Source organism: Mustela erminea, chromosome X (genome assembly GCF_009829155.1).
Source record: "Mustela erminea isolate mMusErm1 chromosome X, mMusErm1.Pri, whole genome shotgun sequence".
Taxonomy (NCBI): Eukaryota; Metazoa; Chordata; class Mammalia; order Carnivora; family Mustelidae; genus Mustela; species Mustela erminea.
This window is the reverse complement of record NC_045635.1, coordinates 12,986,063-13,013,489: the sequence shown is the minus strand read 5'-3', so window position 1 is coordinate 13,013,489 and position 27,427 is coordinate 12,986,063. Positions and strand designations below refer to the sequence as shown.

Below are 27,427 nucleotides of genomic sequence, written 5' to 3'. Positions count from 1 at the left end.
CCTACAATTAAGTCCAGGGTGGGATTGGGAGGCATGGTGAAAAACTGAACTTGAGCGAGAATGGAGGGGGGAGAGGAGACAACTAATTTAAATAAATGTTTTTCAAGTCACAGACTTTTATATTAATATAGTGACTAGATAGCAATGTCTAACAATGTCTGCCTAGTCAGCAGAAAACTGCCATCACAAATATAGGCAAAACCCCCAAGTAAAATGGCAGAGTGATGAAGTTCTCTAAATTCTGTTTATCAGTTTTTTGTCTTTGAAGTAATAAAGACAAGCGAGTATTGAGAATGTACCCCAGAAGGCTGTTAAGTTCACCCCTCCAGAAAGAGAAGAAAATACCAAAACATGTATACTTAGAGTGCAAAAAGGGAGTATGTTTTGATTTCAAATAAAAGATAAATTTTTTTCTACTGAGATCTACCTGAAAGGATATTGCATTTGCCCAAGCCTGTCTTCCTAAAGTTATGTAAAAATATATTGCATACAATTTATATGTGTGTGTATACGTGTATGTATACACAAATATATATGAATACCTGTATTTGTTTATATGTGCATAATATACTCCTGGAATGGTATAAAAGAAACAGACAACACCAGTTGCCTCTGGAATGTGAAACTAATAAAGACTGAATGCCCATCCTCTAGCTGAGCTTACAGATAAATGAGATAAGTTACGAACCATTTTTTAAGAATGATAAAATGGGGGTGCCTGGGTGGCTCAGTGGGTTAAGCCTCTGCCTTCGGCTCAGGTCATGATCTCAGGGTCCTGGGATCAAGTCCCGCATCGGGCTCTCTGCTTGACGGGGAGCCTGTTTCCTCCTCTCTCTCTGCCTGCCTCTCTGCTTACTTGTGATCTCCATCTGTCAAATAAATAAATAAAATCTTTAAAAAAAAAAAGAATGATAAAATGGAAACTTCATATATACAAGTAGTAGTAGAAAATTCTCAGACTTAATGTTATCAATGGAAAACAAAGCATACGTGAATTAAGACAAAGCAGAAAACAAGGCAGGCAAACTCCAGGATGGTGAATACGGATCCCACACAGAGAACATCAACCATCGGAGAAACAACAGTAGCTCTGTGTGGCCAAGAGTATTGAGGGAGAGAAGTGAGTTACTGTGGCTGAAAAGGCATTAAGCAGGGGCGAACACCAGGGCCCTGAGAGCCATGTTCAGGAACATATGGGATACAAAGGTAGCAGTAGGCAGGGAGTGACAGGTCTCAGTCAAGGGAGTAGTGTGATTAGACGCGTACTTTTAAGATTTGAAGAGGGCAAGAGGGGAAGCAAGGAAAAAGAGAGGCTAATAGAATAGATTCAGTCACAGAACAGGATGGTCTGAACCAAAGAAATGCAGAATAACGGACAGGTAAGGGAGGCATTTAGAAAGTAAAATGGCAAGGACCTGGCAACTAAGTGGGCAGAAGAGCCAAGAGACGAGCCAAATATAGAGACCAGCATTCTGGCCCATGCTGATAGGTGGATGGAGCCAGGAATGGAAGGGCAAAATCTGGCTTTGTGGGAAAGACAAGTCAGTTTAAACTCACAGTGGAACATCTGAGTGAGGATGTCTGGCAGATGGAGATATGTGGTCATAAGCTTCCGTACAGCTAAAGAGGAACAGAGTAAGAAGCAGACCAGGCATCACCAACACGTGAGGTGCTGATCCAAGAAGGAGAATGGAAAAAGAAGATTAGGAAGAGGCAGTCACAGAAGCAAGAAGAAAAGCAGGAGAGGGTGGCATCATGGACACCGAACAATGAGAGCATGTCAAGAAGGTGGTCAGTGGCAAAAGGGGTCAATAAAACAAGGACTTAACCCATGGCAGTTTCTGGCAGCCACAGCAAAAGCAGAGGCAGTGGAGTATAGTGGGAACAAAAGGGACAGTTCTAAATCCCACACCAGCAAATTCCAAATGTCGATGGTTAAGATAATTTGTGAAAAGTAAACCACAAAATGACCTATAAACACATGATAAACAGATGAATCAAGAAAGAAGACTTAGTATTTCTAATATACATACATACATACCCACACACCCTTATCTGAACATTTTGAGAGAGAGAGAGAGAGCATGAGCAGCAGGGAGGAGCAGAGGGAGAGGGAGGGGCCGAGGGAGAGGAAGAAGCAGGCACCTGGCTAAGCAGGAAGTCGGATTTGGGGTTTAATCCCAAGACCCTGAGATCATGACCAGAGATGAAGGCAGACACTTATTAACCGACTGAGCCACCCAGGCACCCTGAAGACTTAGCATTTCTTTACAAATCACTGTCAACCATCCACTGATATAAGATATGCTCAGCATCTGAAATTTCAAGGGAAAAAACTTCCAACCCTGAACAACAACAAAAAACCCTGAAATTCCTAAAATATTAGGCAAAAAGAAATTATTCATGCCAATATCTGGGTGCTGAATTCGGCATAAGCATCTCCAAAATGTCAAGTTCATGAGCTGCAACAGCACTGGCCCAGTGTCCGGAATAACCTCCCCAAGTACTCAGAGGCCACCTCCCTTTTAATCATGAGGAACAACTTGAATACCAGGCCACAGAGGAAGCTAGAAGAGAGCAAGGCTGCCAACAGCACATTAACGCGGCAATGCGAGGAGAATGAGTTACCCCAGCCTAGCCTACCACCAGGCCCAAACCATATCGATCCCCTACCACCCAAAACCTTTTCTTTAGATCCCATCATCTACAACTACATGACTAATTCAGGCTGGCATTTTCCTTTCTGGGAAATGGGAGTTCAATCAAACCAAGTCGATAGGCGTAGGAAGGAAACCTAGAAACAAAAGCAAGAAAAACTCATCAGCCATGAAAACCACCAACTGCTGTCCCAGCGAAGTCCCCTTGTTCTCATCTTCAACAGAAGGCAGTTCTCCACTCATGAAGGGGCAGGGGCAGGGCTTTCACTGACCCCAAGCAAACATTAAGGGAGTCAGACTACTGCAGATTCTTCCAATGGACTGTTAAGTCCATTCCAAGTCATTCACGTTACAGAAAAGAGAAGCAACTTGCCAGAGGTCACACAGTTTGGTCAGATGTGGGCAAGAAACCATCTGTTTTTTTCTGCACTATACCATAAGTCCTTCTAATGGCCACCAACTGCCAAATACTGATGTCCAGCCCTGGCTCTCCCCAAAGCTCCAGAGCCATATTCCCCACCATCTCTCTTTTTTTTTTTTTTTTAGATTTATTTATTTATTTATTTGACAGAGAGATCACAAGTAGACAGAGAGGCAGGCAGAGAGAGAGAGAGAGAGAGAGAGAGAGAGAAGCAGACTCCCTGCTGAGCAGAGAGCCCAACACAGGACTCGATCCCAGGACCCCGAGATCATGACCTAAGCCGAAGGCAGCGGCTTAACCCACTGAGCCACCCAGGCGCCCCCCCACAATCTCTTTGACACTTCCTCTTGGCTATCCCAAAAGCTCAAATCCCAACGTCCAACACTGAACTCATGATCTTTCCCTCATACTCACAATGCCAATTTTTCATCTAGGGCTTCTTAGCTTACCAGATGATATCACCATCTATCTGGTTCCTGAGCCACACTAAGAAAACATGTCCTGTGTTTGAACTCCAGCCCTATCTCTTCCTAGCTGTGACTCTCAGCAAATTAAATAAGATCTTTAAACCTCAGGTTTTGTTATCTAATAAATGGGATAACATAGCAGACTCCCAGGACTCCAAGATGGCTTCATCCATACCAGTTAAACAGAAGCTGCTCATGGCAAACTGGAAGAGCTGCCGAGTCAGATACTGATGTGGGATTTCACCCCTAAAGGTGCTGCTGGAGCATTTCAAAGGGGTTACTACCAGCCAGTATTATAAACAAGTACGTCAATGTGAAGAAAGGGGGGCATCATCGGGACTTCTATGGTGCTGGCAGCTTATGTGCATTTCAACTACTGTCATTATTACAAGGACCGGTTCTGCCACTTATTAGTTATGAGTAAACCTTTAGACCCATTACCTAACCTCTCTTGGCCACAGTTAACTCATATACACTAGTAGATAAAACAGTACCTAGATCTTACAGTTGTAGGAAGCATTAAATATAAACATACAGCATATGGCTACATTATCCTCCTAAAGGAAGTTCTTTGTACACAGACTACCACCTCTAAGGTGGTACACACTTAGATAAAAGTTCTTTCCATAACACAGTTCTGGGCCTAACAGACTGCCCCAATCCCAGAGGGTATCAGTGAACATAATTGTACTTAGCCTTTGTCTATTCTGTTTGAGACTAGCAAGTCTATTCTTTTTTTTTAATTAATTATTTTTATTAACATATAATGTATTTTTTGCCCCAGGGGTACAGGTCTGTGAATCGTCAGGCTTACACATTTCACAGCACTCACCATAGCACACACCCTCCCCAATGTTGATCACCCAACCTCCCTCTGCCTACCCCGGCCATCCCCTAGCAACCCTCAGTTTAGCAAACCAATTCTTTATGGAAATATCTGACACTACCCTTCTATTCTGAGTAGAACTGCCTGTGCATAAGTGATCCTTCTTCCCAAGTTGGATAACCGAAATGTCACACAAACTACCCAACTTCCTCTTGTCTTTAGGGTCAAACAGTACACCCAGTCTTTTCATAATTCCTCTCATGCAGACACATACACACCAACAAGCACACACCCTTTTTTGAGAATATGACATCCCCAGCACAGGACTCAAGAGATACTACACAAGAAAACAGTTACAGACATGAAAATAATAAGAACTCTTTATCCAAAAGAAAACATTGGAGAAAAGAGAGCTGACATTTTATAAACTAGGAGAAATGGAGACATCTCATGTTCTTCTGTCATAATATTCCTTTTATATCTATTCCATATAAGAAACAGCAGTTGCTGCCACATGGAAAATAATCACTCTCCAAACAGCATGGACTAGGCACTAAAATAGAATGCGGAAGAACTACCTCTCCCTTCCAAATTCTTCCAACGTAACTGGAGGCACCAAACAAAGGGAAACAGTTAAGTATCCACTGAATGAATAATAATAAAGAGTAAGACAGAAATAACATAGGCTGTTTTGGGAAAAAATAAAGCACTCCTCCTGAAAAAGGAGACTAATGATGTAGGTGGAAAGGCATTTTAGACTAAAGACCAAAAACAAGCTTGGATTAGTCTAGAGACACTGAGAAAGGGTAGAAACACATCTACAAAAAGATGTAGGAGAACAGGGGCATCTGGCTGGCTCAGTCAGAGGGTCATGAGACTCTTGATCTTGGGGTCATGAGTTTAGGCCCCATATTGGGGGTAGAACTTTTTAAAAAAAGAGGGCCCATCAGAAAGTCATGTCCCGTCCCCCAAGTCTCCCACTAGCATAACCCCAAAACATCACTTACCCGAATAAGGGAAGCCTGATGCCGAGGGGGCTTGGCTCCAGGGGCCCCCGATGAGGGTCCTTCAGGCTGGACAAGGGGCTGTCTAGCTTCATAAGGAGCTGAAAAAACAGGAGGAAAAGTCAACACAGTACAAGAAGATTCCACCCAAAAATTATGACTTCACACTCAAACTGAGTGTGTCTGTTCTTCAGGGAAGAACCAGCAAAGGAATTAGAGTTTATGTACATAGGGCCAAACCAACCTTGGTGCCCCTGGGTACAATTTAGGGAAGCAATCTAAAGATATTCAACTGATACATGAAAAGACAGGAAAATATCTACATCAAGTTGAGATTAGGAATAAATTAGAAGAGTGGAATGTTTGAGAACCTAAACTGCAACAGGAAGCAGTAACAATCGCCAGGAAAGTGCCATGCTATAATGCTCAAATTCTAAAGATGAGGTCGATTCTATATATACACCTGCTGGTGTAAAAGTCTTGCACTCATCATCCACCTTCCAAAGCAGCAAGAAAATAAATATGCATTTTGAACACTAAGAATCAACATTAATGTTCATTTTTCAAAAATAAATGGCACAGTCTTCTTTTCCTTTTTGGACAGAATGTAAAACCGAGTAAAGTACAAAAAGGAATAAATGCATTTTATATTTATTATTTTATCTTTCAGTAACCAAATGAAAAATAATTTTGCTGGCTTTGAGAAAAACTCTTATGCCACAAAAACAAATGCATTTTTTTATTCCTTTTATTTCCAGAACACTTCATAATGATCTTGCCAATATAGCAGGAAAACAGTTAAATATAACCAAGTAGTATTCAACTCTAACAGAAAGGAGAAATTATCAGCCATGATGAAACCATTTTTAATTAACATTTCTGGTTAACAATTCAAGTTTTTGGAAATATATCAAGAAGTAAAATGCTGGGGCACCTGGGTGGCTGAGTCAGTTAAGCCTCTGACTTTGGCTCAGGTCATGACCTCAGGGTCCTGGGATCGAGCCCCACATCGGGACATCGGGCTCCCGACTCAGTGCAGAGTCTGCTTGTCCTTCTCCCCTTTCCCCATCCCCGGCTTATACTCTCGCTCGCTCGCTCTCTAATAATTAAATAAAATATTTTTTAAAAAAGAACTAAAATGCTTTCTTCCTATAGTTTCCTCATGAACAAAATTAGGTAGAGAGAGCACAGCAGCCTGTTACGGCATCGCCCTTAGTATAGTTTGACCCCTGGAAAATAAAGGAGGTGTAATAACGGCACATGAAGAACAGCAAACCACTCTTGGACTCACATCTGCTTTTTGTATTTCCTCCAAGGGACTGGAACACAACATTATAACACCTTTAAAATATATTAAAACATCAAAAATCATTACCTGGCAAAGCATTAAGTAGATTTTCAGACCCTGCTAAGAATAAACAAACATATATGGACTGCAAAAGACACAAAACCAAGAACGTGTAACCCAAATCTTAGAAGATAGGTCTCAGCTGGTAGACAGGTGTTGTCCTCCGAAGGATTTTTTTAAATTTATTTATTATTTATTTATTTTTTATTTAAATTCAATTGGTTAACATATAATGTATTATTAGCTTCAGAGTAGAGTTCAGTCAAAGAAGGATTAAGATCGTTCCATTTTGATGGAATACCCAATGCCAGAATTAAACTCTCAATGCCAGAAGTTCTGAACCATAATAAACTGTACCATGATTGGGATACTAGTGGTCACAAGCTTTCCCTGGGGAGCTGATTCCCCGTGCTTCAGGTTCCCCTCAGAGGGAGGGAGCTTCTATTGCAAAGGAGGACACATATGCAAGGAAGCCATGTGGCCCATGGCTCCAGTCCCTTATCTACAAGGGTCTTCCCTTGGGAGAAATAGACCTATCTCATCAGTAAGGCTTGAACAAAAACTCAGCTACGTAAGGGATCATTTTTGGAAAGGCCTGGCCTCAATGGCAGATTTTCTCTTCCTACTCCTCTGGGAAGCCTGGTTTGGCCACACCAGCCTGCGACTGGAAAGGTGAGTGTATGAAGCCCATCTGGTCACAAAGCTAAAACACGCACTCCCATCAGCTCCGTCAGTACCAGAGCTGATAATCAGACCATCAGTCTGACTCCTGTCTCATTCCTCAGCTGGATCTCAACTCAGAAAGCAAAAAGGCACTACTTATTATCTCTACTCTCCTTCCTCTAAATAAAACCTGGAACGTTCAATTCAACACAAAGGGAAGAATTCTTAGATCCCCTTATGAGAGATTTAATAAGGAACTCTAAGTATCATCTTTCTCCAAAGGGAGGAGTATAATATGAAGCATAAAGATGTCATCACTCTGAGATTCAGTGTCCAATTAGAATTGGAACCACTAGTAACAGCACAGTAAAAACAGTCAACCTAATGAATGATATCCAGAAGGTGACTTTCAAGAATACTGAAGAGCTTCAAAAATAAACAGGTACCAGGGGCACCTGGGTGACTCAGTGGGTTAAGCCTCTGCCTTTGGCTCAGGTCATGGTCTCAGTGTCCTGGGATCGAGCCCTGCATTAGGCTCTCTGCTTCACAGGAAGCCTGCTTCCCTCTCTCTCTCTGCCTGCCTCTCTACCTACTTGTGATCTCTCTCTCTCTCTGTCAAATAAATAAATAAAATCTTTTTAAAAATAAACAAATAAATAAGTAAAAGAGGTACCAGATTCTAAAAACACAAAAGAAAATACTAGGCAACACAAGAGCACCTATAATATGCCAGGAACTGTGCTAGGAATGAAGGTTTATATAACATTCCTTCTTTGATCCACAGAGCAAACCTCTGAAACAGATGTTACTCCATTTTACAGATACGAGAAACAGAAAAGTGCCATAGCCATAGTCACACAAGGCCAGAAACACAGGCTCATCAAGTCTACCTTTAGGCCCAGGAGACTGACATCACAGCCCATGGTCTTAAGAGAGTACGTTCCTAGAATTAATAGGTCAGAATAAGATGCATAAGAAAAAACAGAACAGGTATCTTGATTTGGAGATAAGATCTTAGATACCAGAAGAAACAGATAAGATTTGAAAGTAGTTGCCTCTGGAGATCAGAAATATGTTGAATTGGAAGGAGAACAGTTGTTTCCACTAAAGGTATTTAAGTATTACTTAACTATACGGATGTATTACTGTGATTTAACATTTTTTAAACATGGGTAGCAGTATCTGCCTCTGAGGGTTGTGTTAAGAAGCAAATAACGCACATGAAGATCTGTGCACCATGCCTGGCACACAAGTCTCAGCCCCTGAGCATTAGCTACAGCTACATCCAGCAGGTTAGACTAGCAGGAGCCAGGAGAGAAGTTGAAAAGGGGTTCTCAATCAGATTGGTCTGGAGACACTCAGTCTGATTTAAAACATACTCACATATATTCCCCACTAGCCAGGAATCATGGCAGAATCTTGGACAGGGAAATGGCCCCAGAAAAATGTATTCCTAGAAAAATATTCCAGCAGTGAGACTTCCCTCTGAAAAGGCATAAATTAAGAAAAACTCTAGGGACGCCTAGATGGCTCAGTTGGTTAAGCGACTGCCTTTGGCTCAGGTCATGATCCCAGGGTCCAGGCATTGAGCCCAGACTCAGGGTCCCTGCTCAGCGGGGAGTCCACCCCTCCAACATGCTCATGCACTTGCTCCTGTGTGCATTCTCTCTCTCTGTCTCAAATTTAAAAATTAAATTTAAAAAAATAAATTTAATTCTAAAAATTAAATTAAAATTTTTAAATTTAATTTTAAAAATTAAATTAAAAATTTAATTTAATTTAAAAAGAAAAAGAGTAACTCTACAGTGCTCTAAAAGACTAGAAAGATGGAGAGAAATGGGTTGTCTCCCTGCCAATGGTAGAATGGAAGCCCAAGGTGGATGGAATGAGGAAAGAATGGGGCAAGGAGTAGAGAGGGTGAATGCAGACAAGTTGGGTTTTTTTTTCTTTTTTTTTTAAGATTTTATTTATTTATTTGACAGAGAGAGATCACAAGTAGGCAGAGAGGCAAGCAGAGAGAGAGAGAGAGAGAAGAGGAAGCAGGCTCCCCGCTGAGCAGAGAGCCCAATGTGGGGCTCGATCCCAGGACCCTGAGATCATGACCTAAACCGAAGGCAGAGGCTTAACCCACTGAGCCACCCAGGCGCCCCTGCAGACAAGTTGTTAAAGGAAAAAAAGGTAAGGTAGAACTCAGTAACAGGCTGAGTGGGCAGAACAAAAAATGACTCGCCTATGAATAAAAAAACAAAAAACAGGCACCAGGGCTGGGGATAAAACTCCAATGTCCAAGCCCAAATAACATTAGGAATCAAAAAGAATTCCTTTTCTAAAACTAGGGAAGTCAGGCAGGAGAGAGAGATTCTAAGAGGAAAATGAAGAATTCTCATTTCATTTCAGACCCTAAACGGGACATCCAAGTTTCAGGAGAGACATTTTTTTGTTACTAACCCTTAATAACATCATCTTGCATTTGCATAGGACTGAATTTCCAATCAGACTTGATACTTCTGTTCTCACTAATCCTCATAACACCCTTACAGAATACTGTTACCCCATTTTTAAAAGAGGAAAGGAAATCGTGGTTCAGAGCAGTTCAATGGCTTGCCCAAGGTCATGTTAGTCACATTAAACCCACGCCTTCTGATTCCAATCAAAAGATTTTTCCATTATGCCACACCTGCTCCTCTCTACAAGATTCCAACCTCTAGCTTAGCACACATTTTTATCTGCGTCCCTCTAGAACACCCCACTATTTTCAATGCAGCAAAAACCTGCAGAAACTAGGTCATTTTCAAACACACCCCACAAAATACAAAAGGAGGGTTACGGATAACCAATTCTAGAATACCTTTAATTAGTCCTATCTTAAACTATGAGCCTGAGCCCCAGGAGGACAAGATGCTGCAGTGAATTTACGGAGCTTTAGGCACTGCAGGCTAGGCGGCCAACTCTGCAAGTCATCCTCGGAACCGACTAAGGTATTTTACCACAAACGTGGCCAGCACAGCACCAATGTGAGAAGCAGGCAACCCCACAACTACTAGGCATTTTACACAGTTTCTCAGCAAAACGCTTCCCCTACCATTTATTTCCCTTATTCTTATTCCCAAGCACAGGAGCTAAATAGTTTCATTTCTGTGTGATTGGTCTTTAAAGGTCGAATCAACTCTTTTGCTTTTGCAGAGTTATATTTTTAAGTAGTTTCATAAAAGCAGTTGTTATACAAATATGTTTGGAATGTTTGCCGAAAGGAACAACAATTCAAGACAATACCATCTTTCACATGCTATGTTCCTGTGTAATGAAATCTGTATATGAAGGATTAAATCATCTAAATCATTTACAAGTCTAAAGATAAACTAGTTTGTAGGGTAGGAGACAAGGCATTATTACTAAGATAGATTTCAAAACAAAAACCTTGCTTGAGAGTATAAAATTAAATTGAGCCATGTTTCCAAGGACAGAGGTAATTAAGTCAGGAGATTCGGCAGCTGGTGGCGTTGCCGGCTGATAGATTAAGGAGTCTCTACACAGCCTGGGACAGCTGGACAAGATCGCCTCTTACCTGGATGCATCTGCTCCGTGCTGCTCCGCAGTTTGCTGTAGCCATGGCTCAAGGGCACCCTCTGGTAATGAGGCGGGGAAGAAGGAGGGGAGGCGAGGGGTGACATCGTGGGAGACTGTGTTTCCTGCTTCAAAAGAACCAGAGCAGAGTTCAGGGGCAATCACTCGAGAAGCCTGGCGCTCCGAGCTGCAGTTATGAAGTATAATGCAACTCTACTGCTGGCGAGATGGTTGATTTAACAAATGGAGGGAATGTTTTCTCAAAAACACAGTTCAGTTAAAATGCAGTGTCTGAGGATTCACATCTCCCAGAGAACAAAGTCTCGCCAGCGCTTAGTTGTCTAGATTACTAAAACGAGCCTGAAATGCTTTCAGTTATTCTGCTAAAATTTTCCTTTGGAAAATGGAAGACAATGATCACATGAAAGAGCATTCATACTCCCCAGACCGGATCTCTTTGTGGATAAATTCAACTTTCCTTCGTTGATAAAGGCTCCTATTTCCTGGATTTACACTTACCAAGTTTTCTAGCAAATGTGGATATTAAAAATACACATTTAAAATGCTTAATGCTAAATGTTCCTGGAGCTTACTATGCCAAAGTAAAATGCCAGCTTTTTCACACTGGGGGATTACTGAACAGTAATCCCCCTTCATGGGTAAACCACTTCTAAACTCTAAGATGGAGGTTTTAACAAGCGACAGTTCAAACCTCAGTTGAAAGGTGAATTCTATGTAGGGCTCTGGCAAGGTAAACCATGTTACTCTGCTACTGGGTTTCCACCTTTTTTTTAAAAAAGTATTTATTTATTTGACACAGAGAGAAAGAACACAAGTAGGCAGAGAGGCAGGCAGAGAGAGAGGGGGGAGGCAGGCTCCCCGCTGAGCAGAGAGCCCTACCCGGGCCCTATCCCAGGACCCTGAGACCATGACCTGAGCCGAAAGCAGAAGCTTAACCCACTGAGCCACCCAGGCGCCCCTCTGCCTCTTTTTTTTTTTTCCTCTGCCTCTTTTTTTAATACTACCAATAAACTGGTAACTTTGGAGCGCCCAAGTAACAAGGAAACAGTACCTCCAATCAACATGCAGACCATATGGGTGCTAAAAAATGCGATCTGAAATACTGATCAGACACTCTTTCTCAAGAAAAGGAAAGTGTGAGTTCACATCAACAGATTGGGTGGGACTACCATAAACCCAACCTGAAGTGAAAGGATGTGTCCTCAACCACGCAGCCAGGGGATGGGCCTAGAAAGTCCCTGGGGTATCAACCATCCTAGGATAGTGAACCCTCATTCCTTTCCAAACACTAGTAGGAACACACGCCAGAGCACTGATTGAAGAGATGGTGTGTGTGTGTGTGTGTGTGTATCTCCATCCCTGAAGAATCTGTTTAAAATGTATCAGAATTACAAAAGCAACAGCACATGGAGTTATTTAACAGGACATGCTACATATACCCGACACTTGACTATAAATATAAAAATTCTGTAGCAACCTCATATATACAGCATTATCATGGTGAGCAATGTAAATTAGTTTTTTGACTTAATCCTTTAATATTCATTGCACTTAAAAAACATTTTGATTCGTCCTCCTAAAATATTAATATCTTTGTCTTACAGAAGATACTATATTGAATATAATTTGACTTTTCTGCATGATTCAGTACCTTTATTAGAAGTATGAGCTGTACCTTCATGCCATCAGGGTTTACTAATGCATAAGACTATTTACCTCTTTCTTGATAGGCTCACTCCTCTGAGATTTTATACTTCTATCTCGATCAATCACCACCTGACTATTGCAATTAGTGCTCTAATTTTAAAAGCCCATCCTCCCTATCCTTGTCCCTAACCTGCTAAATGTGTAATGGCAGCATTTCCCAAGATGGAATTCCAAACATGCTCTGCAAGAGAAGATTTCTTGGTGAGAGAAGTCTAGTAAGCACAAATCTCTAGGTTTCCTTACAGCAGGACTTCTCAGGGCCTTGAATGTGCCAATGTGCACTATGACTCCCCAAGACTGAGGATATAGTCTTTCCCCCAAGAAAAGAATATGAAGCAGCATTCTCCAAACATATTTAGCCACAGAAATCTTTTCTCCAAACTTTTTGTAAGGAGAGAATCTATTAAAAACTCCTAGGTGGGCGCCTGGGTGGCTCAGTGGCTCAGACCGATTCCTTCGGCTCGGGTCATGGTCTCAGGGTCCTGGGATTGAGCCCCACATCAGGCTCTCTGCTCGGCAGAGAGCCTGCCTCCCTGCCTACTTATAATCTCTCTCTGTCAAATAAATAAATAAAACCTTAAAAAATTTTAAAAAAAAAACTGGGGATTCCTGGCTGGCTCAATCAGTTGAGCTTGCAACTCTTGATCATGGAGTCCTGAGTTAAAGCCCCACATTGGGTGTAGCATTTACTTAAAAACAAACAAACAAAAAATCCTGTAAGTTACGTTTCAAAGAACCCATCTGGAAATGCTGATTAGAGAATCAAGTAAGTGTGTTAAATCAGTAGCCTACTTTGGACACATTCAAGTAGGCTTTTAAGGACCCAAGGGTAGCTATATGTCAGCTGCTTTTTCTTGCTACAAGGAAACTTTACTGGCTCACTTCCAAGTCTATAATTATATCCCAGATGGCGAGGTTTGCTAGAAGCTTGACAGCGGATATGAGGCACTGCTACGTGAGGTTTTATGATCAGAATAAAATGGACACGCCCGATCAGGCTGTTTACCTGCTTATCCTCATCGTCCATTCTCTTGAAGGTGTTTTTTTCTGTGACTGAATACGGAATCTGAGCCTTAGGCCCATGAAGCTCAGCCGGGTTCCCAAATCGTATCTCAGCGTCGGTCTTCGACACCATAAAGCGAGGCAGTGGCAGTTCTTTAGGACCAGAACAGAGAAGCTCAAGTGAGACTTTATTTTAAAACTGTGAAAAGCAGGCTCAATGGCCAAAAGATGAATCACTTTTGAGGAAAAATTCCAGAGCACTAAGTATAGATTCAATTTTTATTTGGACACAATGAAAACTCTTATAATAATGTCATGAGAGAAAAATGCTTCAGTTCTACCACGGCATGCTGGTTTCACATTTTTAAATGCTGTCAAGTCACTGCAGAGGATATTCAGGTTTTGGACTGATCTCCCACCTCAGCCTTTAGTCCAGCACCAGCAAGAAGGCTGTGCTACTGTATAAACACTGTAAGTGGCAAATGAAGGAGGCAAAATCTATACAACACATATTATACGCCAGACACTATATCGAGATCTGCAAATGTTACATCATTTAACCCTCACAACATCTCAGCAAGGTAAGACTACCATCAGCCTTCTTTTACAGATGTGGAAACAGACTCAATGGAGCTAAGTTACACCCCCAAGATCCCACAGCTTGCTGTCTACGGCAGAGCTGTCAGTCCCCAGAACTGCTGCCCTACAGAAAGGCCCCTCATTCCTAGGGCAAACTTACTGGGTAAAACAGTTTTTCAGCCTACATCATTCCTTAAGGAATTTTCACACTTGATCTCCAATTGTCTTTTCAGAATGGAATAAGGAAAATGGGATCAAGTTAGAGCAATCAATCCAACATTGAGCCAGATTCTACTGTCAAAACCATTAGCCACACTCACAAGGCTACAAAGAGTAGAAAGGCAACAGTCTGGAATATTTACTTATCTTTCTAATATCTGATAAAACTCTCCTCAAACAGAAATGGTGCTTTGGCACACTTCTAGTTCTCGGCACAGCAAATCACACACAATCACACAACACAAAGAACTCCCAAAATGGGGATAATGTTATGGATTATGTTAATGATCTGCATCTGTATCCATTGTTCAGGAGAATACTCATCACCAAGCCTCTGCACTTCCATCAGCGCTCTATTCCAAACACAGCTGCACTCCCACTGATTGATGCTGTGCTAAAGCCAGAAAACATCTTAGCAACAACAACCAAGTATCCCAGCTCCCCAAGCAAAGAAGGCCCCTGGTTCTCGGATATCCACATCATGTTTATTTTTAGTTGCTATGTTCACATTTGATTCAAAGAAGTAGGCAATATGATGATTCCCTGCATGATCCATCAGCCAAAGGCCCAAGAGACATAAATCGAATAAGGAATCTGGAAAATTAAACCAGGACTCTCCTCTAAAGAGAAGATGGCCACCATTTTGAACACTGTAATGTTCCCCAACCTGGGCAGCTCTCCACTTACTTGAGGCAGGAATGGATTTCAAAAGAAAGAGGGCAGAAGAAAAGAAAACCCAGATACTGTGTAAATCAAATATAAGCTCATCCTATGGTTATTTTCTCAGAAAGGTATTTGTTTCAGTTCAGTCTGCAAAAGGTATCTAAAAAGCTGGAATGAGATCACATAAAATAATCTGTACCCCGACTGTCCACGAGAGGATGACTCCACTGCCAAACACTACTTGAGGGAGAAGAGAAGTAAATGTTCACATTTGTAAACTCCCTGACCAGTGTTTTACTAGGTGTTCAACACGTAATTTTGGGAACAACAGAATACAAACACGAGAAGATGAATATCAACTATTAAGATACTAGAACTCCCAGATATCCGATAGGACACTGTCGCTTCACACAGTCTCTTCCTTCCCTGGCTATGGCATTTCTCCAGAACTAGTCACCTGGCAAAAAACCTCTCTCCTCCAGATGGCCACCAAACAGCAAAACACCAAATATAAGCTGAATTTCTCTTGTACTTTCTCTGCTTATGTGGTCTTAAACAACTCCCACTTAACAGAATTGTAACCATAAATAATAATAATCCTATCAGTGAAAATGTTCATGAAGGGGCTATCTACCTTGGAGCTTAAACTGCCCCAAGCTTCCACAAAGTGGAAAGTAAAACTCTAATTTGTAAATACTCAGTCTAAATGGTTTTTTGTAGTCATATGGACACCATATTTAATAGTGAAACTTTATTAAAAACTTAATCAATGAAGTATCTGCTATCCAATGATGTACGTTAAGTAATCACAAAAGAGCCGTTTGTTAGTTTGTTAGTTATTAGCTGGTTAGAATCTCTTGTCCCAAACTGAATTAAGTTAAGCACAAGGAAATAAAAAGAGTTCAAACTGAAGGTTTATGGGGGCCACAGAGACCATGCGTACAGCCATCCAAGGCGGTAATTTGTTTCATAATGTTATCTTAGGTTGTAGTCTTTGAACATAGAAACACTTTGTATATTAAATTATAAATGACTATTTTTCCCTTCCTCAAAGAAAACTATGCTTCTAAACAACTGACCCTCTAAAAAGTAAGGGAAAAATCCTTTCATTTTCCATGTTTGATGGCAACATGAATATAAGAAATACTTCCATTTCCTCAATTAGAAAAAATGTAAACATAAAACAGAAATGGAATAACAAACGATAAAAGACAATGGGGAGAGGCGGGGCTGAGCAGAGAGAGCCCACGTTCCATCTAAAATGGCAGCTGCTGTTCACTGTCACTGTCACTGTCAATACTGTCCACCAGAAATTGAAGGCGAGCCGCATACATAATTGTAAATTGTATAGTAACTACAATATTTTTTAAGTGAAGAAGAGAGTCACACGAAGACACAGACTGTTATGATTTCACTTATACAAAGGGTCAATAGTCAAACATAGAGGCTGAAAGTAGAATTTTTTAAGTGAAGAGAGTCACAAAACGACAAATACTGTATGATTTCACTTATACGAAGGATCAATAGTCAAATGTATAGGGACAGAAAGTAGAATGGTGGTTGCCTGTGACTAGGGCAAGGGGAAATGCAGAGCTGTTTAGTGGCTTTAGAGTTTCACATATTTAAGATGAAAAGAGTTCTGGAGATGGATGGTGGACATGGTTGCACAATATGAATGTATTAAAGGGTACAATTAAAAAATGGTCAAGGTGGGGCACCTGGCTGGCTCCGTGGGTAGAACATGCAACTCTTGATCTCAGGGTCGGGGGTTCGAGCCGCACATTTGGTGTGGAGATTACTTTAAACAAACACAGTTCAGATAAATTTTATGGTCAATTTTATGTTATGTACATTTTGTCACAATTTTTCAAAACTCTTTCAAATAAAAAAGGAAACAGGTGAAGTTAATTTTAATAATTATTTCAACTCAATATTACCATTATAAGATACAATTGAGATAAAAATTATTAATGAGGGGCGCCTGGGTGGCTCAGTGGGTTAAGCCGCTGCCTTCGGCTCAGGTCATGATCTCAGGGTCCTGGGATTGAGTCCCATATCGGGCTCTCTGCTCAGCAGGGAGCCTGCTTCCCTCTCTCTCTCTCTGGCTGCCTCTCCATCTACTTGTGATTTCTCTCTGTCAAATTAATAAATAAAATCTTTTAAAAAAAATTATTAATGAAATAGTTCACATTCTTTTTTTCAGACTTGTTTTTCCACTCCCAGGTGTATTTTACCTGCACTACACACCTTGATTCAGACATCCCACATTGTTGGTGCTCAGCAGCCACACTAGTATGGCCACTGGCTACCCTACTAGCACAGCACAGTTCCAGTTGCTGGTTACCACGAGGGAATGTGGACCACTGTGGCCAGAAATCTGGATTTTACTAAGAGATATTATAAAATTAAGTGTTAACAACTAAATGATTTCTTTTTAAATTATGTAAGAAGTATTTTGTATGGAGGAATAATTTACATAAATCTTAAGTGTACCATCTGAAGAATTTTGACAAATGTATGTATATATAAGCACATACACCCAAATTAAGATATGACATTTCCATCCTATAGAATTTTCCTTCACATCCATTTCTAGTCAATCCCCTCTCTTTGTCCCACTCTGCAAACCCCGTTCTAATCTCTAAATCCAGACTACCTTTCCCAATATAGAACTTCACATGATGGAATCGTTCGGTATTTATCCTTGAAACTAGCTTCCTTCACAATATTTTGTCTGTGAGAATCAACCAGTTTACTGCATGCAGACACAGTTTATTCCTTTTCATCGCTATGGAATAATCCATTTTTATGAATATATTGAGATTTTTTTTTAATCCATTCTCCTATGAGAAACATCTGGGCTGTTTCCAGTTTGGGGCCATTATGAATATAGCTGTTACAAACATTGTTATAAGAGGTTTCTGATGGACATGAATTAATTTATTTTAGACATAAACCTGTGAAGGAAGTCCAGCCCACTGCCTATTTCTGTATACTCTGTGAGTTAAGAATGGGTATTACATTTTTCAATGTCTGGAAAACATCAAGAGAAAAAGAGTTGTGATATGAAAACTGTATGAAATTCAAATTTCAGTGGCCATAAATAAAGATTTTTTGGAACATGGCCACTCTCCTTTGTTTACATATCATCCATATCCGCTTTCATGGTTCAAGGGCAGAGTTACGTAGTTGCAGCAAAGGCTTATGGTTCACAAAGCCTAAAATATCCACCACCTAGCCCCTTACAGGAAAAGTTTGCTGATCCCAGTCTTACATAATGCAATGGTTAAAGTAAAACATAGTCTTACTAAAACAATAAAGGTGCATTTAATGGAAAAATATTTTACACTGCTTGAGTATTTTTATTCAAATTTTAAATAATTTACATTAAAAATTCGATTCCTCAATCAACAATAACCATATGTGGCTAGTAAGTACCACATTAGATGGCACAGTTTAGATGCTTTTCCAGATTTTTGACATTACCTGATTTTATGCTCACAACAACCACGTAAGACAGGTACTATCGGTATATCCCTTTTTCCAGGTGAGCCATTTAAAGCTCAAAAAGGTTAGGAAACTTGTCTGAAGGTACACAAAAAGTGATGGTGCAAACAATTCAAAATCAGGCAACCTATTACTGGAGCCCACACTCAGTCACAAGGCTATACTGTCATCCAGAAAATTAAAATATTCTTTCTATTGCAGGTTTGAACACGCAGCAAGAAACTGTGGCATTTCAGAGCTAGAAAACAGCCTAGAGAAAACCTGCTTGGAATATTTGCATCTTACAGGTGAAGAACTAAGCCCAGGAAGGGGAGGGTGGGCCTTGTCTTAGTCTCTTAGTCATGCAGCAATCTGGTGACAGAACCATGACCGCAACACTCCTGCGGGGGGGGGGGGGGGGGGGGGGGGGGGGGGGGGGGGGGGGGGGGGACACGGACTCCCTCTTGTAATTTTTTGGAGGGGTAATGGCAAATAAATTACATTTACTCATCAATTTCATAAAAGGGCATTTAATTTAAAAAAAACACCTTAGAATTGAATGTATTTCATTTTGCAAATAACTTACTCTTTTGTCCTAATTCTTTCGCCTTTCACTACAGACTGTGCCAGCCTGCCGCCAGATCAATAATCAGTTTGGTGAGCCCAGCCCCAGAGGCTATCTGAACCACGTTATTGCATTATTAGGATTCAGAGACTTCCAGAGGGACTGTGGAAAGAAATCATGGGGCCAGTCATCTCGGTGAAGAAAAAACATTATGTCTTTATTCTCCCAACCCTAGCTGCAAGTTAGCATTTCCTTCGATTATGAACACAGGCCACGAAACACTGTAGTATCATTAGCAGCACCTGTAACTGTCACCCACCGAGACCAGATATTTATATATCACACTACACTTGTTGTAGACATCTTGAAGTATTGTTTATGCCCCTCACTGCTTTGAAAGTATGCTAGTTATTTAGGTCACTATTAAGTCTCTTATTTCATGCATTAATAAAGTATGTATACTGCCATATAACACTTTTTAAAAAGCTTTAGTTTTAATTTCAAAATAACTGGTTTTCTTTCGACTCCTATGTGTTTGTATACACTTAAAACATTATTCCAAGAAGTATCAGACCGCCAAAGGAGCCCACCTCAGCCCTACCTATCTCCCTCAGTCCTCACACCCTGTTGGGACCCGTCTTCACAAAGGAAGGGACAACAGCTCCTGAGGCAAATATCCACCATGTACTTTCCTCATCAGGAATTCTCCACTGGCCCTCAATTTCACCCCTTCCTTCTATCCTCCTCTATCATTGTAAGGTTTATACCATCCGTTTAACAAGCCAAATAGGGTGAGGCTAGAGAGAGACTTAGTGCCAACATTTAAAGAGATGGTTACTCTCAGGGTCCTGATTATGTAAATGGAGAATCAGCACTTGTACAGTCCTAAGAATGAGTTCCCCCTTAAAGTTATGTACTCTGGGTACCTCTGGCCTCACCCCAGTTCACGCTCTGCTATCACCGAAAATATACTCATAGTTTAAGCAAAGTTCTTGAAAATGCTCCACTCAGCTTTCATTAGAATGTGGTCTCAACCCTGGCTCCCAGTAAGAATCACCTGGGACACTCTTAAAAATCCTTATGTTCAGACTGCAGCCCAGGCTAATTTAATGAGAATTTCTGGAGGTGGCCTATAGCACCTGTATTTTTTTATTTTGCATTTAAAGCCCTCCAGCAGATTCTCAAGTGCAAACAAGGCTGGGAACCACAGCCTTAGAAAGACTTCTTTAGAAACCCCTTAGGAGTTCTGGATGAATCTGAAATCCAACTGTTTGAGCTTAAAAAGTGACAGATAATTAAGACTCAGGCCCCAAGAAGAAGCACTCATCTCTTCACTCACTCAACAAACACACCCCGAGTGTCCACAGTGCTCCACAGCACAGACCTCCCCCCTTCCCTTCAGGTAAGCTTGCAGACTAGTGAGGAAGACAGAAATTAGTCAAACTGGTAAAGGAGTATTTACAAACTGATAAAAGCGCTATAAAGGAGCAGATGGGGGCGGAGAGTAAAGTAGGGAGGCCACCCAGAAGCATTGTCTAACAGGATTAACCCATCCAAGGATTACCTAACTCCCTAGGGATCTGAATTTTGGCTTTGACTTACTATTTACTCTTCATTACACATTCTACAACTTCACTGCTAGAAAACTGGTAGCTATCTAATCTTGTCTAATAACAATGCAAGTGAATTTCATCTTAGAAAAGAGTATAATAACCAAGTTATAGTTTTACTGCTCTACAGGGTATTAACCAATTTTATATGTAATTTAGCAATCTTACTCCAGCTTTCTTTCCTTCCACGACTATAAATATTTCTGACTCTCCTACACTTTCTTGAACCAGCTTTACTCTATGCTGGTTCCTTCATTAATGAATTAATTTGACAAAACCTACTTTACACAGAATGGTGGGGCAGTCCACAAATCCTGAAGGATGAGCAGGAAGAGCCAGCCACTGGAAAAAGATGGGGGGAAACAGACTGCGGGAACCGAAGACCTCGAGATAACATGGTCTTTCCTGCACCAGAAATGGCTAGGCCAGTGAGGTCCGGCTACAGACTGTGAACACAAGAGGAGGGGGCAAGTTTAAGATAAGGATGGAGAAGAAGAGACTAGATTACTTAGGGCCTTAAAGATGAGTGTAATGACTTTGATTCTAGTCTGATGTACAACAAGCCAACCAGGGGAGGATTTCCGGGAGACGGGTGAAAAGATCATTCCTACTGCCACATGGGAAAAGAGACTGGAAGAGAGAAGAGAGGAGGCCAGAAATCAATGACAAAACCACTGTGACATCCGAGTGAGAGGCTGAAGGTGGCCTGGTCTAGTGGGTACAGACAGATGGAGGGAGCAGGCAATGAGACTAGAGCCACAGGGCCAGGACTGCTGATGGATTATCCTCTGGAGTGAGGGAGAGGGCAGAATCAAGGATGACTTCTAGGTTCTTGGATTGAACAACTATAGATGGTGGTGGTTGGCCAAAGTGGGCAAGGCTAGGGGCTAGAGGTTAACACAAACTACACAGAGACGCGGGTAATTCGAAGTAAGAATGAACTCAACTCCATGAGCACGATGACGTTACTACAATCTTTCAGATTAAGTTCTCACAGAGCATTCTCTTTGGCCTTCAAGGTTTGTGTCATCAAACACTGATTTAATGGATTTCAAGCAATAAATTGGGAAAATTCTAAGTGGCAGCTCAAAATGTGGCCCAATCTTGCTCTCATTCTTACTTAACATGTGCTGACTGCAAATAATTTTTATTTAATAAATCTGTAAGTGAAGGAAGAAAATTCAAAATTAACTATGGATACACTTAAACTGTCAAAGATAAAAGGCAACATCAGGATTTATAAAATACAACTGAGAAAGCCTTATACTTGTGAAAAACTGTTAATCCTTTACCCATGTAATAATTTAGACAACCCCTTCTTATCCCCTCTCCACTCCCAGGAAAGTAAGCTGTAGATGTGGGCACAAATTGGGTAAAAAACCATTCTAACTTAAAACAAGCAACAAAAGTTTTAAAAATGTATTCTTGTATACAACAAAGCAGCTTTAACTTTTCCAGAAGATAAAACTGGAAGATACGACAATAAAGCTTAATGATCACTTACAGTGGAATGGAAACTGGAAATTTTCTGTCTACCTCAAGTCCAAGTACAATGTGATGCGACTTTAAACTAATCACAGCAAGTGACTTATAGCAGTGATCACTCTAACTTATAGTGGTAAATACCAAACTTGCCACTGAAATAATGCTCCATTAAAAATTATTTTAAGGAACCAAATTATGTAATACCAAAGTGTGCCTTTTGGATCAGATTTTTTTTTCCATTCAGAAAATACTCCCTGATTCCAGATTATAATCAGCACCTTACTAAACAGAATCATCAAGAAGAGGCTACTATGCACGAAAAGGGAGGAAAGCGAAGGCTGAGCTTCTGGCTCCAAACTCCGCTAACATTACGTCTTTAGGCAAATTACTCAAAGCCCCCTAAACTTCAATTTCCACATCTGTAAGAAAAGGATAACAGCACCACAGGAGAGACTTCCAGTGTTCATCCACAGCCAGTTTTCTCCTTGCAGGCACGGGAGAGAATGACACCACCCCCAGTGAGCGGTGTAGTTCAGCGGATCCATGTGACAAGCTCTGGCCCTTGAGCAGGAGTAATGAGAGTCACATCCAGGACCAAGTATTTAACTGCTAGGGTGAGAAACAATTTCTCTGTTGCAGCAATTATAGGAACAGGTGCTTGCCAGGGGAGCGGGGAGTGCCGCGACAAAGTAGCTGGGGTCATGAAGCCACCACATGGAGGGCAGCTGCCCTCGAGGGTCACTGTGACCCGCTGCAAAGCAGAAAGCGAACCTGCATTTTGTTAAGGCACTGGGATTTCAGTGGAATTTGTTTCACACTTCATCCTAGGCAATGCAAACGAACACAAACACCTAATGTAGTAGGCTGTCAGGAGGACTAAATGAGATGGTTTCTGGCAGACATTAAGCCTTTAATAAAGATTAGCATGATGATTGTGGCTTCCTGATGGTTAGCGCAAAAGTATTTTATTTCCCATAGTCAAGATTTCAGACTCTTCTCAGCTATTCAAGAGTTGTTCTACAAGTTTCCTGAACCCACTCTGAGGTTTACCAAGGACTTTACAGGACAGGCATGGACAGCTGAGTGGTTTTAATCTCAAAATGAGGAAAAGGAAGAAGCTCCTGCATGGCTGTGTGAATTTATGAGAGTAACTTAGATCAGAGTAAATGGACAGAGGACCTCAGCACAGCCCAGGAATAATCTACCTTCTTCATAAAGATTTGTAAGCCCAATATTGAGGCAGTATAAAAGATGCTAAGTTTGGGGCTTTGCTTTTTGTTTAAGTTGTGCAAAGTGTTCAAAGAAGTCAATCGGCTGCGGACAGGGACAGCAAGATAAGAAAACATTAAATCAAAACTTTGAGAAGCTAAGTTCATTATGCCAAAATTTTGGTAGCTCCATAGTACTTACTGATCATTAGAAGAGTGCTTCAGGTATTGGGGGGACTGAAGGACGATCATGTATGATATGACTCGCAGGGACAGGAGAGGAAGTAGAAATAGGTTCCACTCAAACTCTCCCATGTATTTGTGTCCTTGTCCCTAACAGAACTCCAAATGGCATTATATATTCCTCAAGAGGAAAATAAAACTAAATGTTATTATTTTGCCACAGGCTCTAGAATTCCTGTCCTGATCTCCTGCTAAAAAACAAAATCTATTTTAACTTCAAGTCCATTAAAAGGCATGAATCTTAAAAAACAAACAAACAAACAAACAAGCAAAAAAAAAACACTAAAAAAAATCTAAAATTAAAAAAAAAATTTAAAAAGGCATGAATCTCAGGTCACTCTCTGAATTTTTTTCCCATTTCAGAATGGGAAAAAAAAAAAGAAAAAGTAAGTTACCTGCTAAGTTTTCTTACTTTATTTTACAACAGTTGGAAGAAGCAAGGAGAAATTCCACAAATGCTTACAGAACAGGCCGTAAGCCCACTAAAAACGGTTCTCATAAAAAAGACACTGGGCATGGACAATAAAATGTATAAATGGGAGACACTTACCACATTTAATACTCTCTATCCGTACAGGGAGGCCAGACTGTGCTGCAGCAATCAGTTTTAAGGCAATGTAAAACTGTGTTGGACCAAAATAACCAACTCGCTTTGCACCACACAGTTCTGTGATCTGAAAAGAGACAAGAAAAGCCAGGCTGTAAACCTCATTTCATAACAGGAAAATGAGACAAGATATATTATGAAATCTGAAGGATTTCATAGTGTAGCTAACCAAAAACTCCCTGGAGAACCTATGTGTACACACTGGTTGGGGTGTTTTTCCTCCAGTTGGTAGGAAGATTTTCAATTCAGATAATTAAATGTATACCTACTCGTGATGTTTCAGGACTGAGTGATTATTCCTCCTCTTTCAAAGATAAAAATAAAGGTGACAGAGGATGGCTATTACTGTTCTTACAAAAGATAGTGACTTGTTCAGGGGGCGTGGATACTAATGTACAAAGTCTAGAAGATCACTGGAGTGAAAAGGGAACAGGTTAGTCATTACCGCTACTTGTGGATTACCCCGGCTGATCAAAACTAAAAGTGAATTAATTATTTTTAAAGTTTTCAGGCAACAGGATTTCCTAAGCATTGAAAGTACATCACAAGTGCTCACTTCAGAGAAGCAAAAGGGGGGGTAGACTATGAACACAAATGTCTTTAAGATCTTGCAATCTTTAATTTGCAGACCTAAACTAACACACATCCTATTGGTAGTTTAAAACTAACAAATATTCAAAGACTTTTTAAAGTTATTTCAAAGTAATACTCAAAAGTTCAAATAATAGTAAGTGGGGTGAGGATCTAAAAAGCAGCCTCCACTTCCTATGGCCCAGAGGAAAACATCATATTCTTTTTTTGTATTCCTTTAGAAATGTTCTACACACACACACACACACGTGTATATATATAGCACACACCTGTGTTTTTCCTCTTGTTTATTCAATACTTTACACAAATAGAATACCACATACTATTTTGCAACTTGTTTTCATTTAGCATTATTCCTTGAAGAAAAATCTTCTCTATAAGCACAGTTAAAATTATATCTTTCTTTTAACAACTACACAATATTCTGCTATAAAGATACACCGTGGTTTCTTTTTTTAGTTGATCCTTATGGATGGGCTTTTAGATTTCCAAACTATAAAGAGCCACTAATTAATCTTAAGAAAAAATCCGACAAAAATGCAACTAGGATGTCAGCAAAAAGAGGCCTCCAAAAATTCTGTCCTCCATCAAAGCAATGAGAAAACCGACTATGCAAATGGACAGAACTCTGCAAATTAACCAAAGGCTCGTAGCAATCCAGGGAGCATATATTCAAGGAAAGCGGCTGAATCTCAGGAAGAACACCGAGCTTTGTGTTATTTAAGAGACTGTACACCCAAGTCCCCACCCCAACTGCAGGCATCACTGTGGTTGCAGGCGTCCTCAGCCTGCTTCACAGAGACACAAACAGCCTGGCAGCCACAGCAAGGGGGAGGACAGGGCGGGGCTTCTTGAATGTATAGATTAGTGTCTCTCTCTCTCTCTCTCTCTCTCTCTCTCACCTTCACTCTTTCTCCCTCCCTCCCTTCCTCCCTCTCTGTCTCCCCTTCCCTCCCCCCCTTCCTTCTGATACTTAAAGTATTTCTCCTAGCAGGTGGTCTAACTCCTAGCCCTAGACTACAGCTGGGGTTGGGGAACAGCGAGTCCTGTCTTCTTGGTTGCGTCCATCAGGAACGGAGCTTTCCTCATATGGAACTGGTGGAGGACAAGTGGGGAGCGGGTCATGGTTCAAATACTGCAGACTAAGATTTAGAAGGTGTTCTTGGATGCTTCTCCATTTCGTCCTCAGGTCAATTTCCAATGACTTCAATTTTTTCATATTTTTTTATTACCACTTAAAGGGTTGTTTCATTGAAGAGGGTCTGCTGAGTTTCTCAGACTGCTGTTCCAAAAGTCTCAGTCCACCCCAGATTCATTCTTGACTGGAGAAGCAGTATGTGATGTTATAGCAAAGAGAATAGCCCTTGGAGTAAAAGACTTGGTTGTGAATCCTGGCCTGGGCACTAATTAACTGTTTGCATAACCTAAGGCAAACTGCTTAACTCTTGTGCCTCAGTCTCCCCATAAGTGTAAGGAGAGATAACGGTAATTACCTCATGAGAGCTAATTAGCAGTGCTGACAATAGCATCTATTCAATAAATGCACTGCCTCAATTACGATCCAAATGAACACCAAATCCCTCTTTCCAAATGTAACATCTCAGAGCTTCAGGTGCTTTTCCAAAACCCTAATGCAGATACCCAGCCCCATCTTAGAAAATAACATAACTAAGCCCCTCCCCATGTATCCTGGCACCTGCTAATTCATCTTGCTGATGTCAACTGTTCCATATCCTAAATCAGAAACTTATTGTCAATGGTAACCATATCCAGTCAACCACTGACCCATGTCCCAAACCAAGCCTATCTTCCCCTCAGTCATGGCCTTAAGCCTTCCTAGTACCTCACCTTGCTATCGTAACAAATTTTCTAAATAGAATTCACATGCTTAACCATACAGGAACAAATTTCTTTAACTTTTTCCTAACTTTATTTCATTAGTTGGTGATGTTCTCACAACAAAACAAGCAGGCACTAATACAGAGAGAGACGAAGAACCCGACTGTGACTTTCAGATAATAGTGAGTTTTCCTCAACTCAACTAGTAAACATCAATACTAATTATCAGAATTTGTTTCTAGAAGAAATATAATATTCATATAGAAAAGCATAATAATATAGATACAGAAAAGCATACAAATCCTAAGTGTATGGTGTATAGGGACTTAAGTTTTCTCAAATGGAACACAACTATGTAACAAGCAGCCAGGATCAAGAAATAAAACATTACAAGCCTTCTAGAAGCCCCCCCTGTGTAGCTCCTTTCAATCGCTACCCATATGCCATTTTCCTTGCCTTTTTCTGAACTTTATGTAGTCAAAGACTATGTACCCACATGTCTGGCTTCTTTGTTCACTGTTGTTTCTGACATTCTTCCAAGTTGCTGAGTGAAGTAACGTTCAGTCATTTTAGTTGTTATTCAAATATTTGTGTGAATATCACAAATTATCTATCCTTCTGCCACTGGACATTTGGATGGTTTCCACTTTGG

The 27,427-nt window shown here is 40.7% G+C and overlaps 1 protein-coding gene across 4 annotated transcripts in view; it reads right to left on the bottom strand.

The window, feature by feature from the left end:
- REPS2 (RALBP1 associated Eps domain containing 2) overlaps positions 1-27,427 on the bottom strand; it is a 238,353-nt gene that overhangs the window by 148,991 nt on the left and 61,935 nt on the right. For 2 of the 4 annotated variants that reach the window (XM_032329532.1, XM_032329534.1), the window contains exons 2-5: positions 24,289-24,412; positions 13,685-13,833; positions 10,952-11,075; positions 5,379-5,476 (exon numbers count right to left, since the gene is read on the bottom strand). In XM_032329532.1, coding sequence (XP_032185423.1) covers positions 5,379-5,476; positions 10,952-11,075; positions 13,685-13,833; positions 24,289-24,412 — 495 coding nt within the window. Of the gene's footprint in view, positions 1-5,378; positions 5,477-10,951; positions 11,079-13,684; positions 13,834-24,288; positions 24,413-27,427 lie in introns of all 4 variants that reach the window. The other 2 variants (XM_032329531.1, XM_032329533.1) reach the window with 1 other exon arrangement.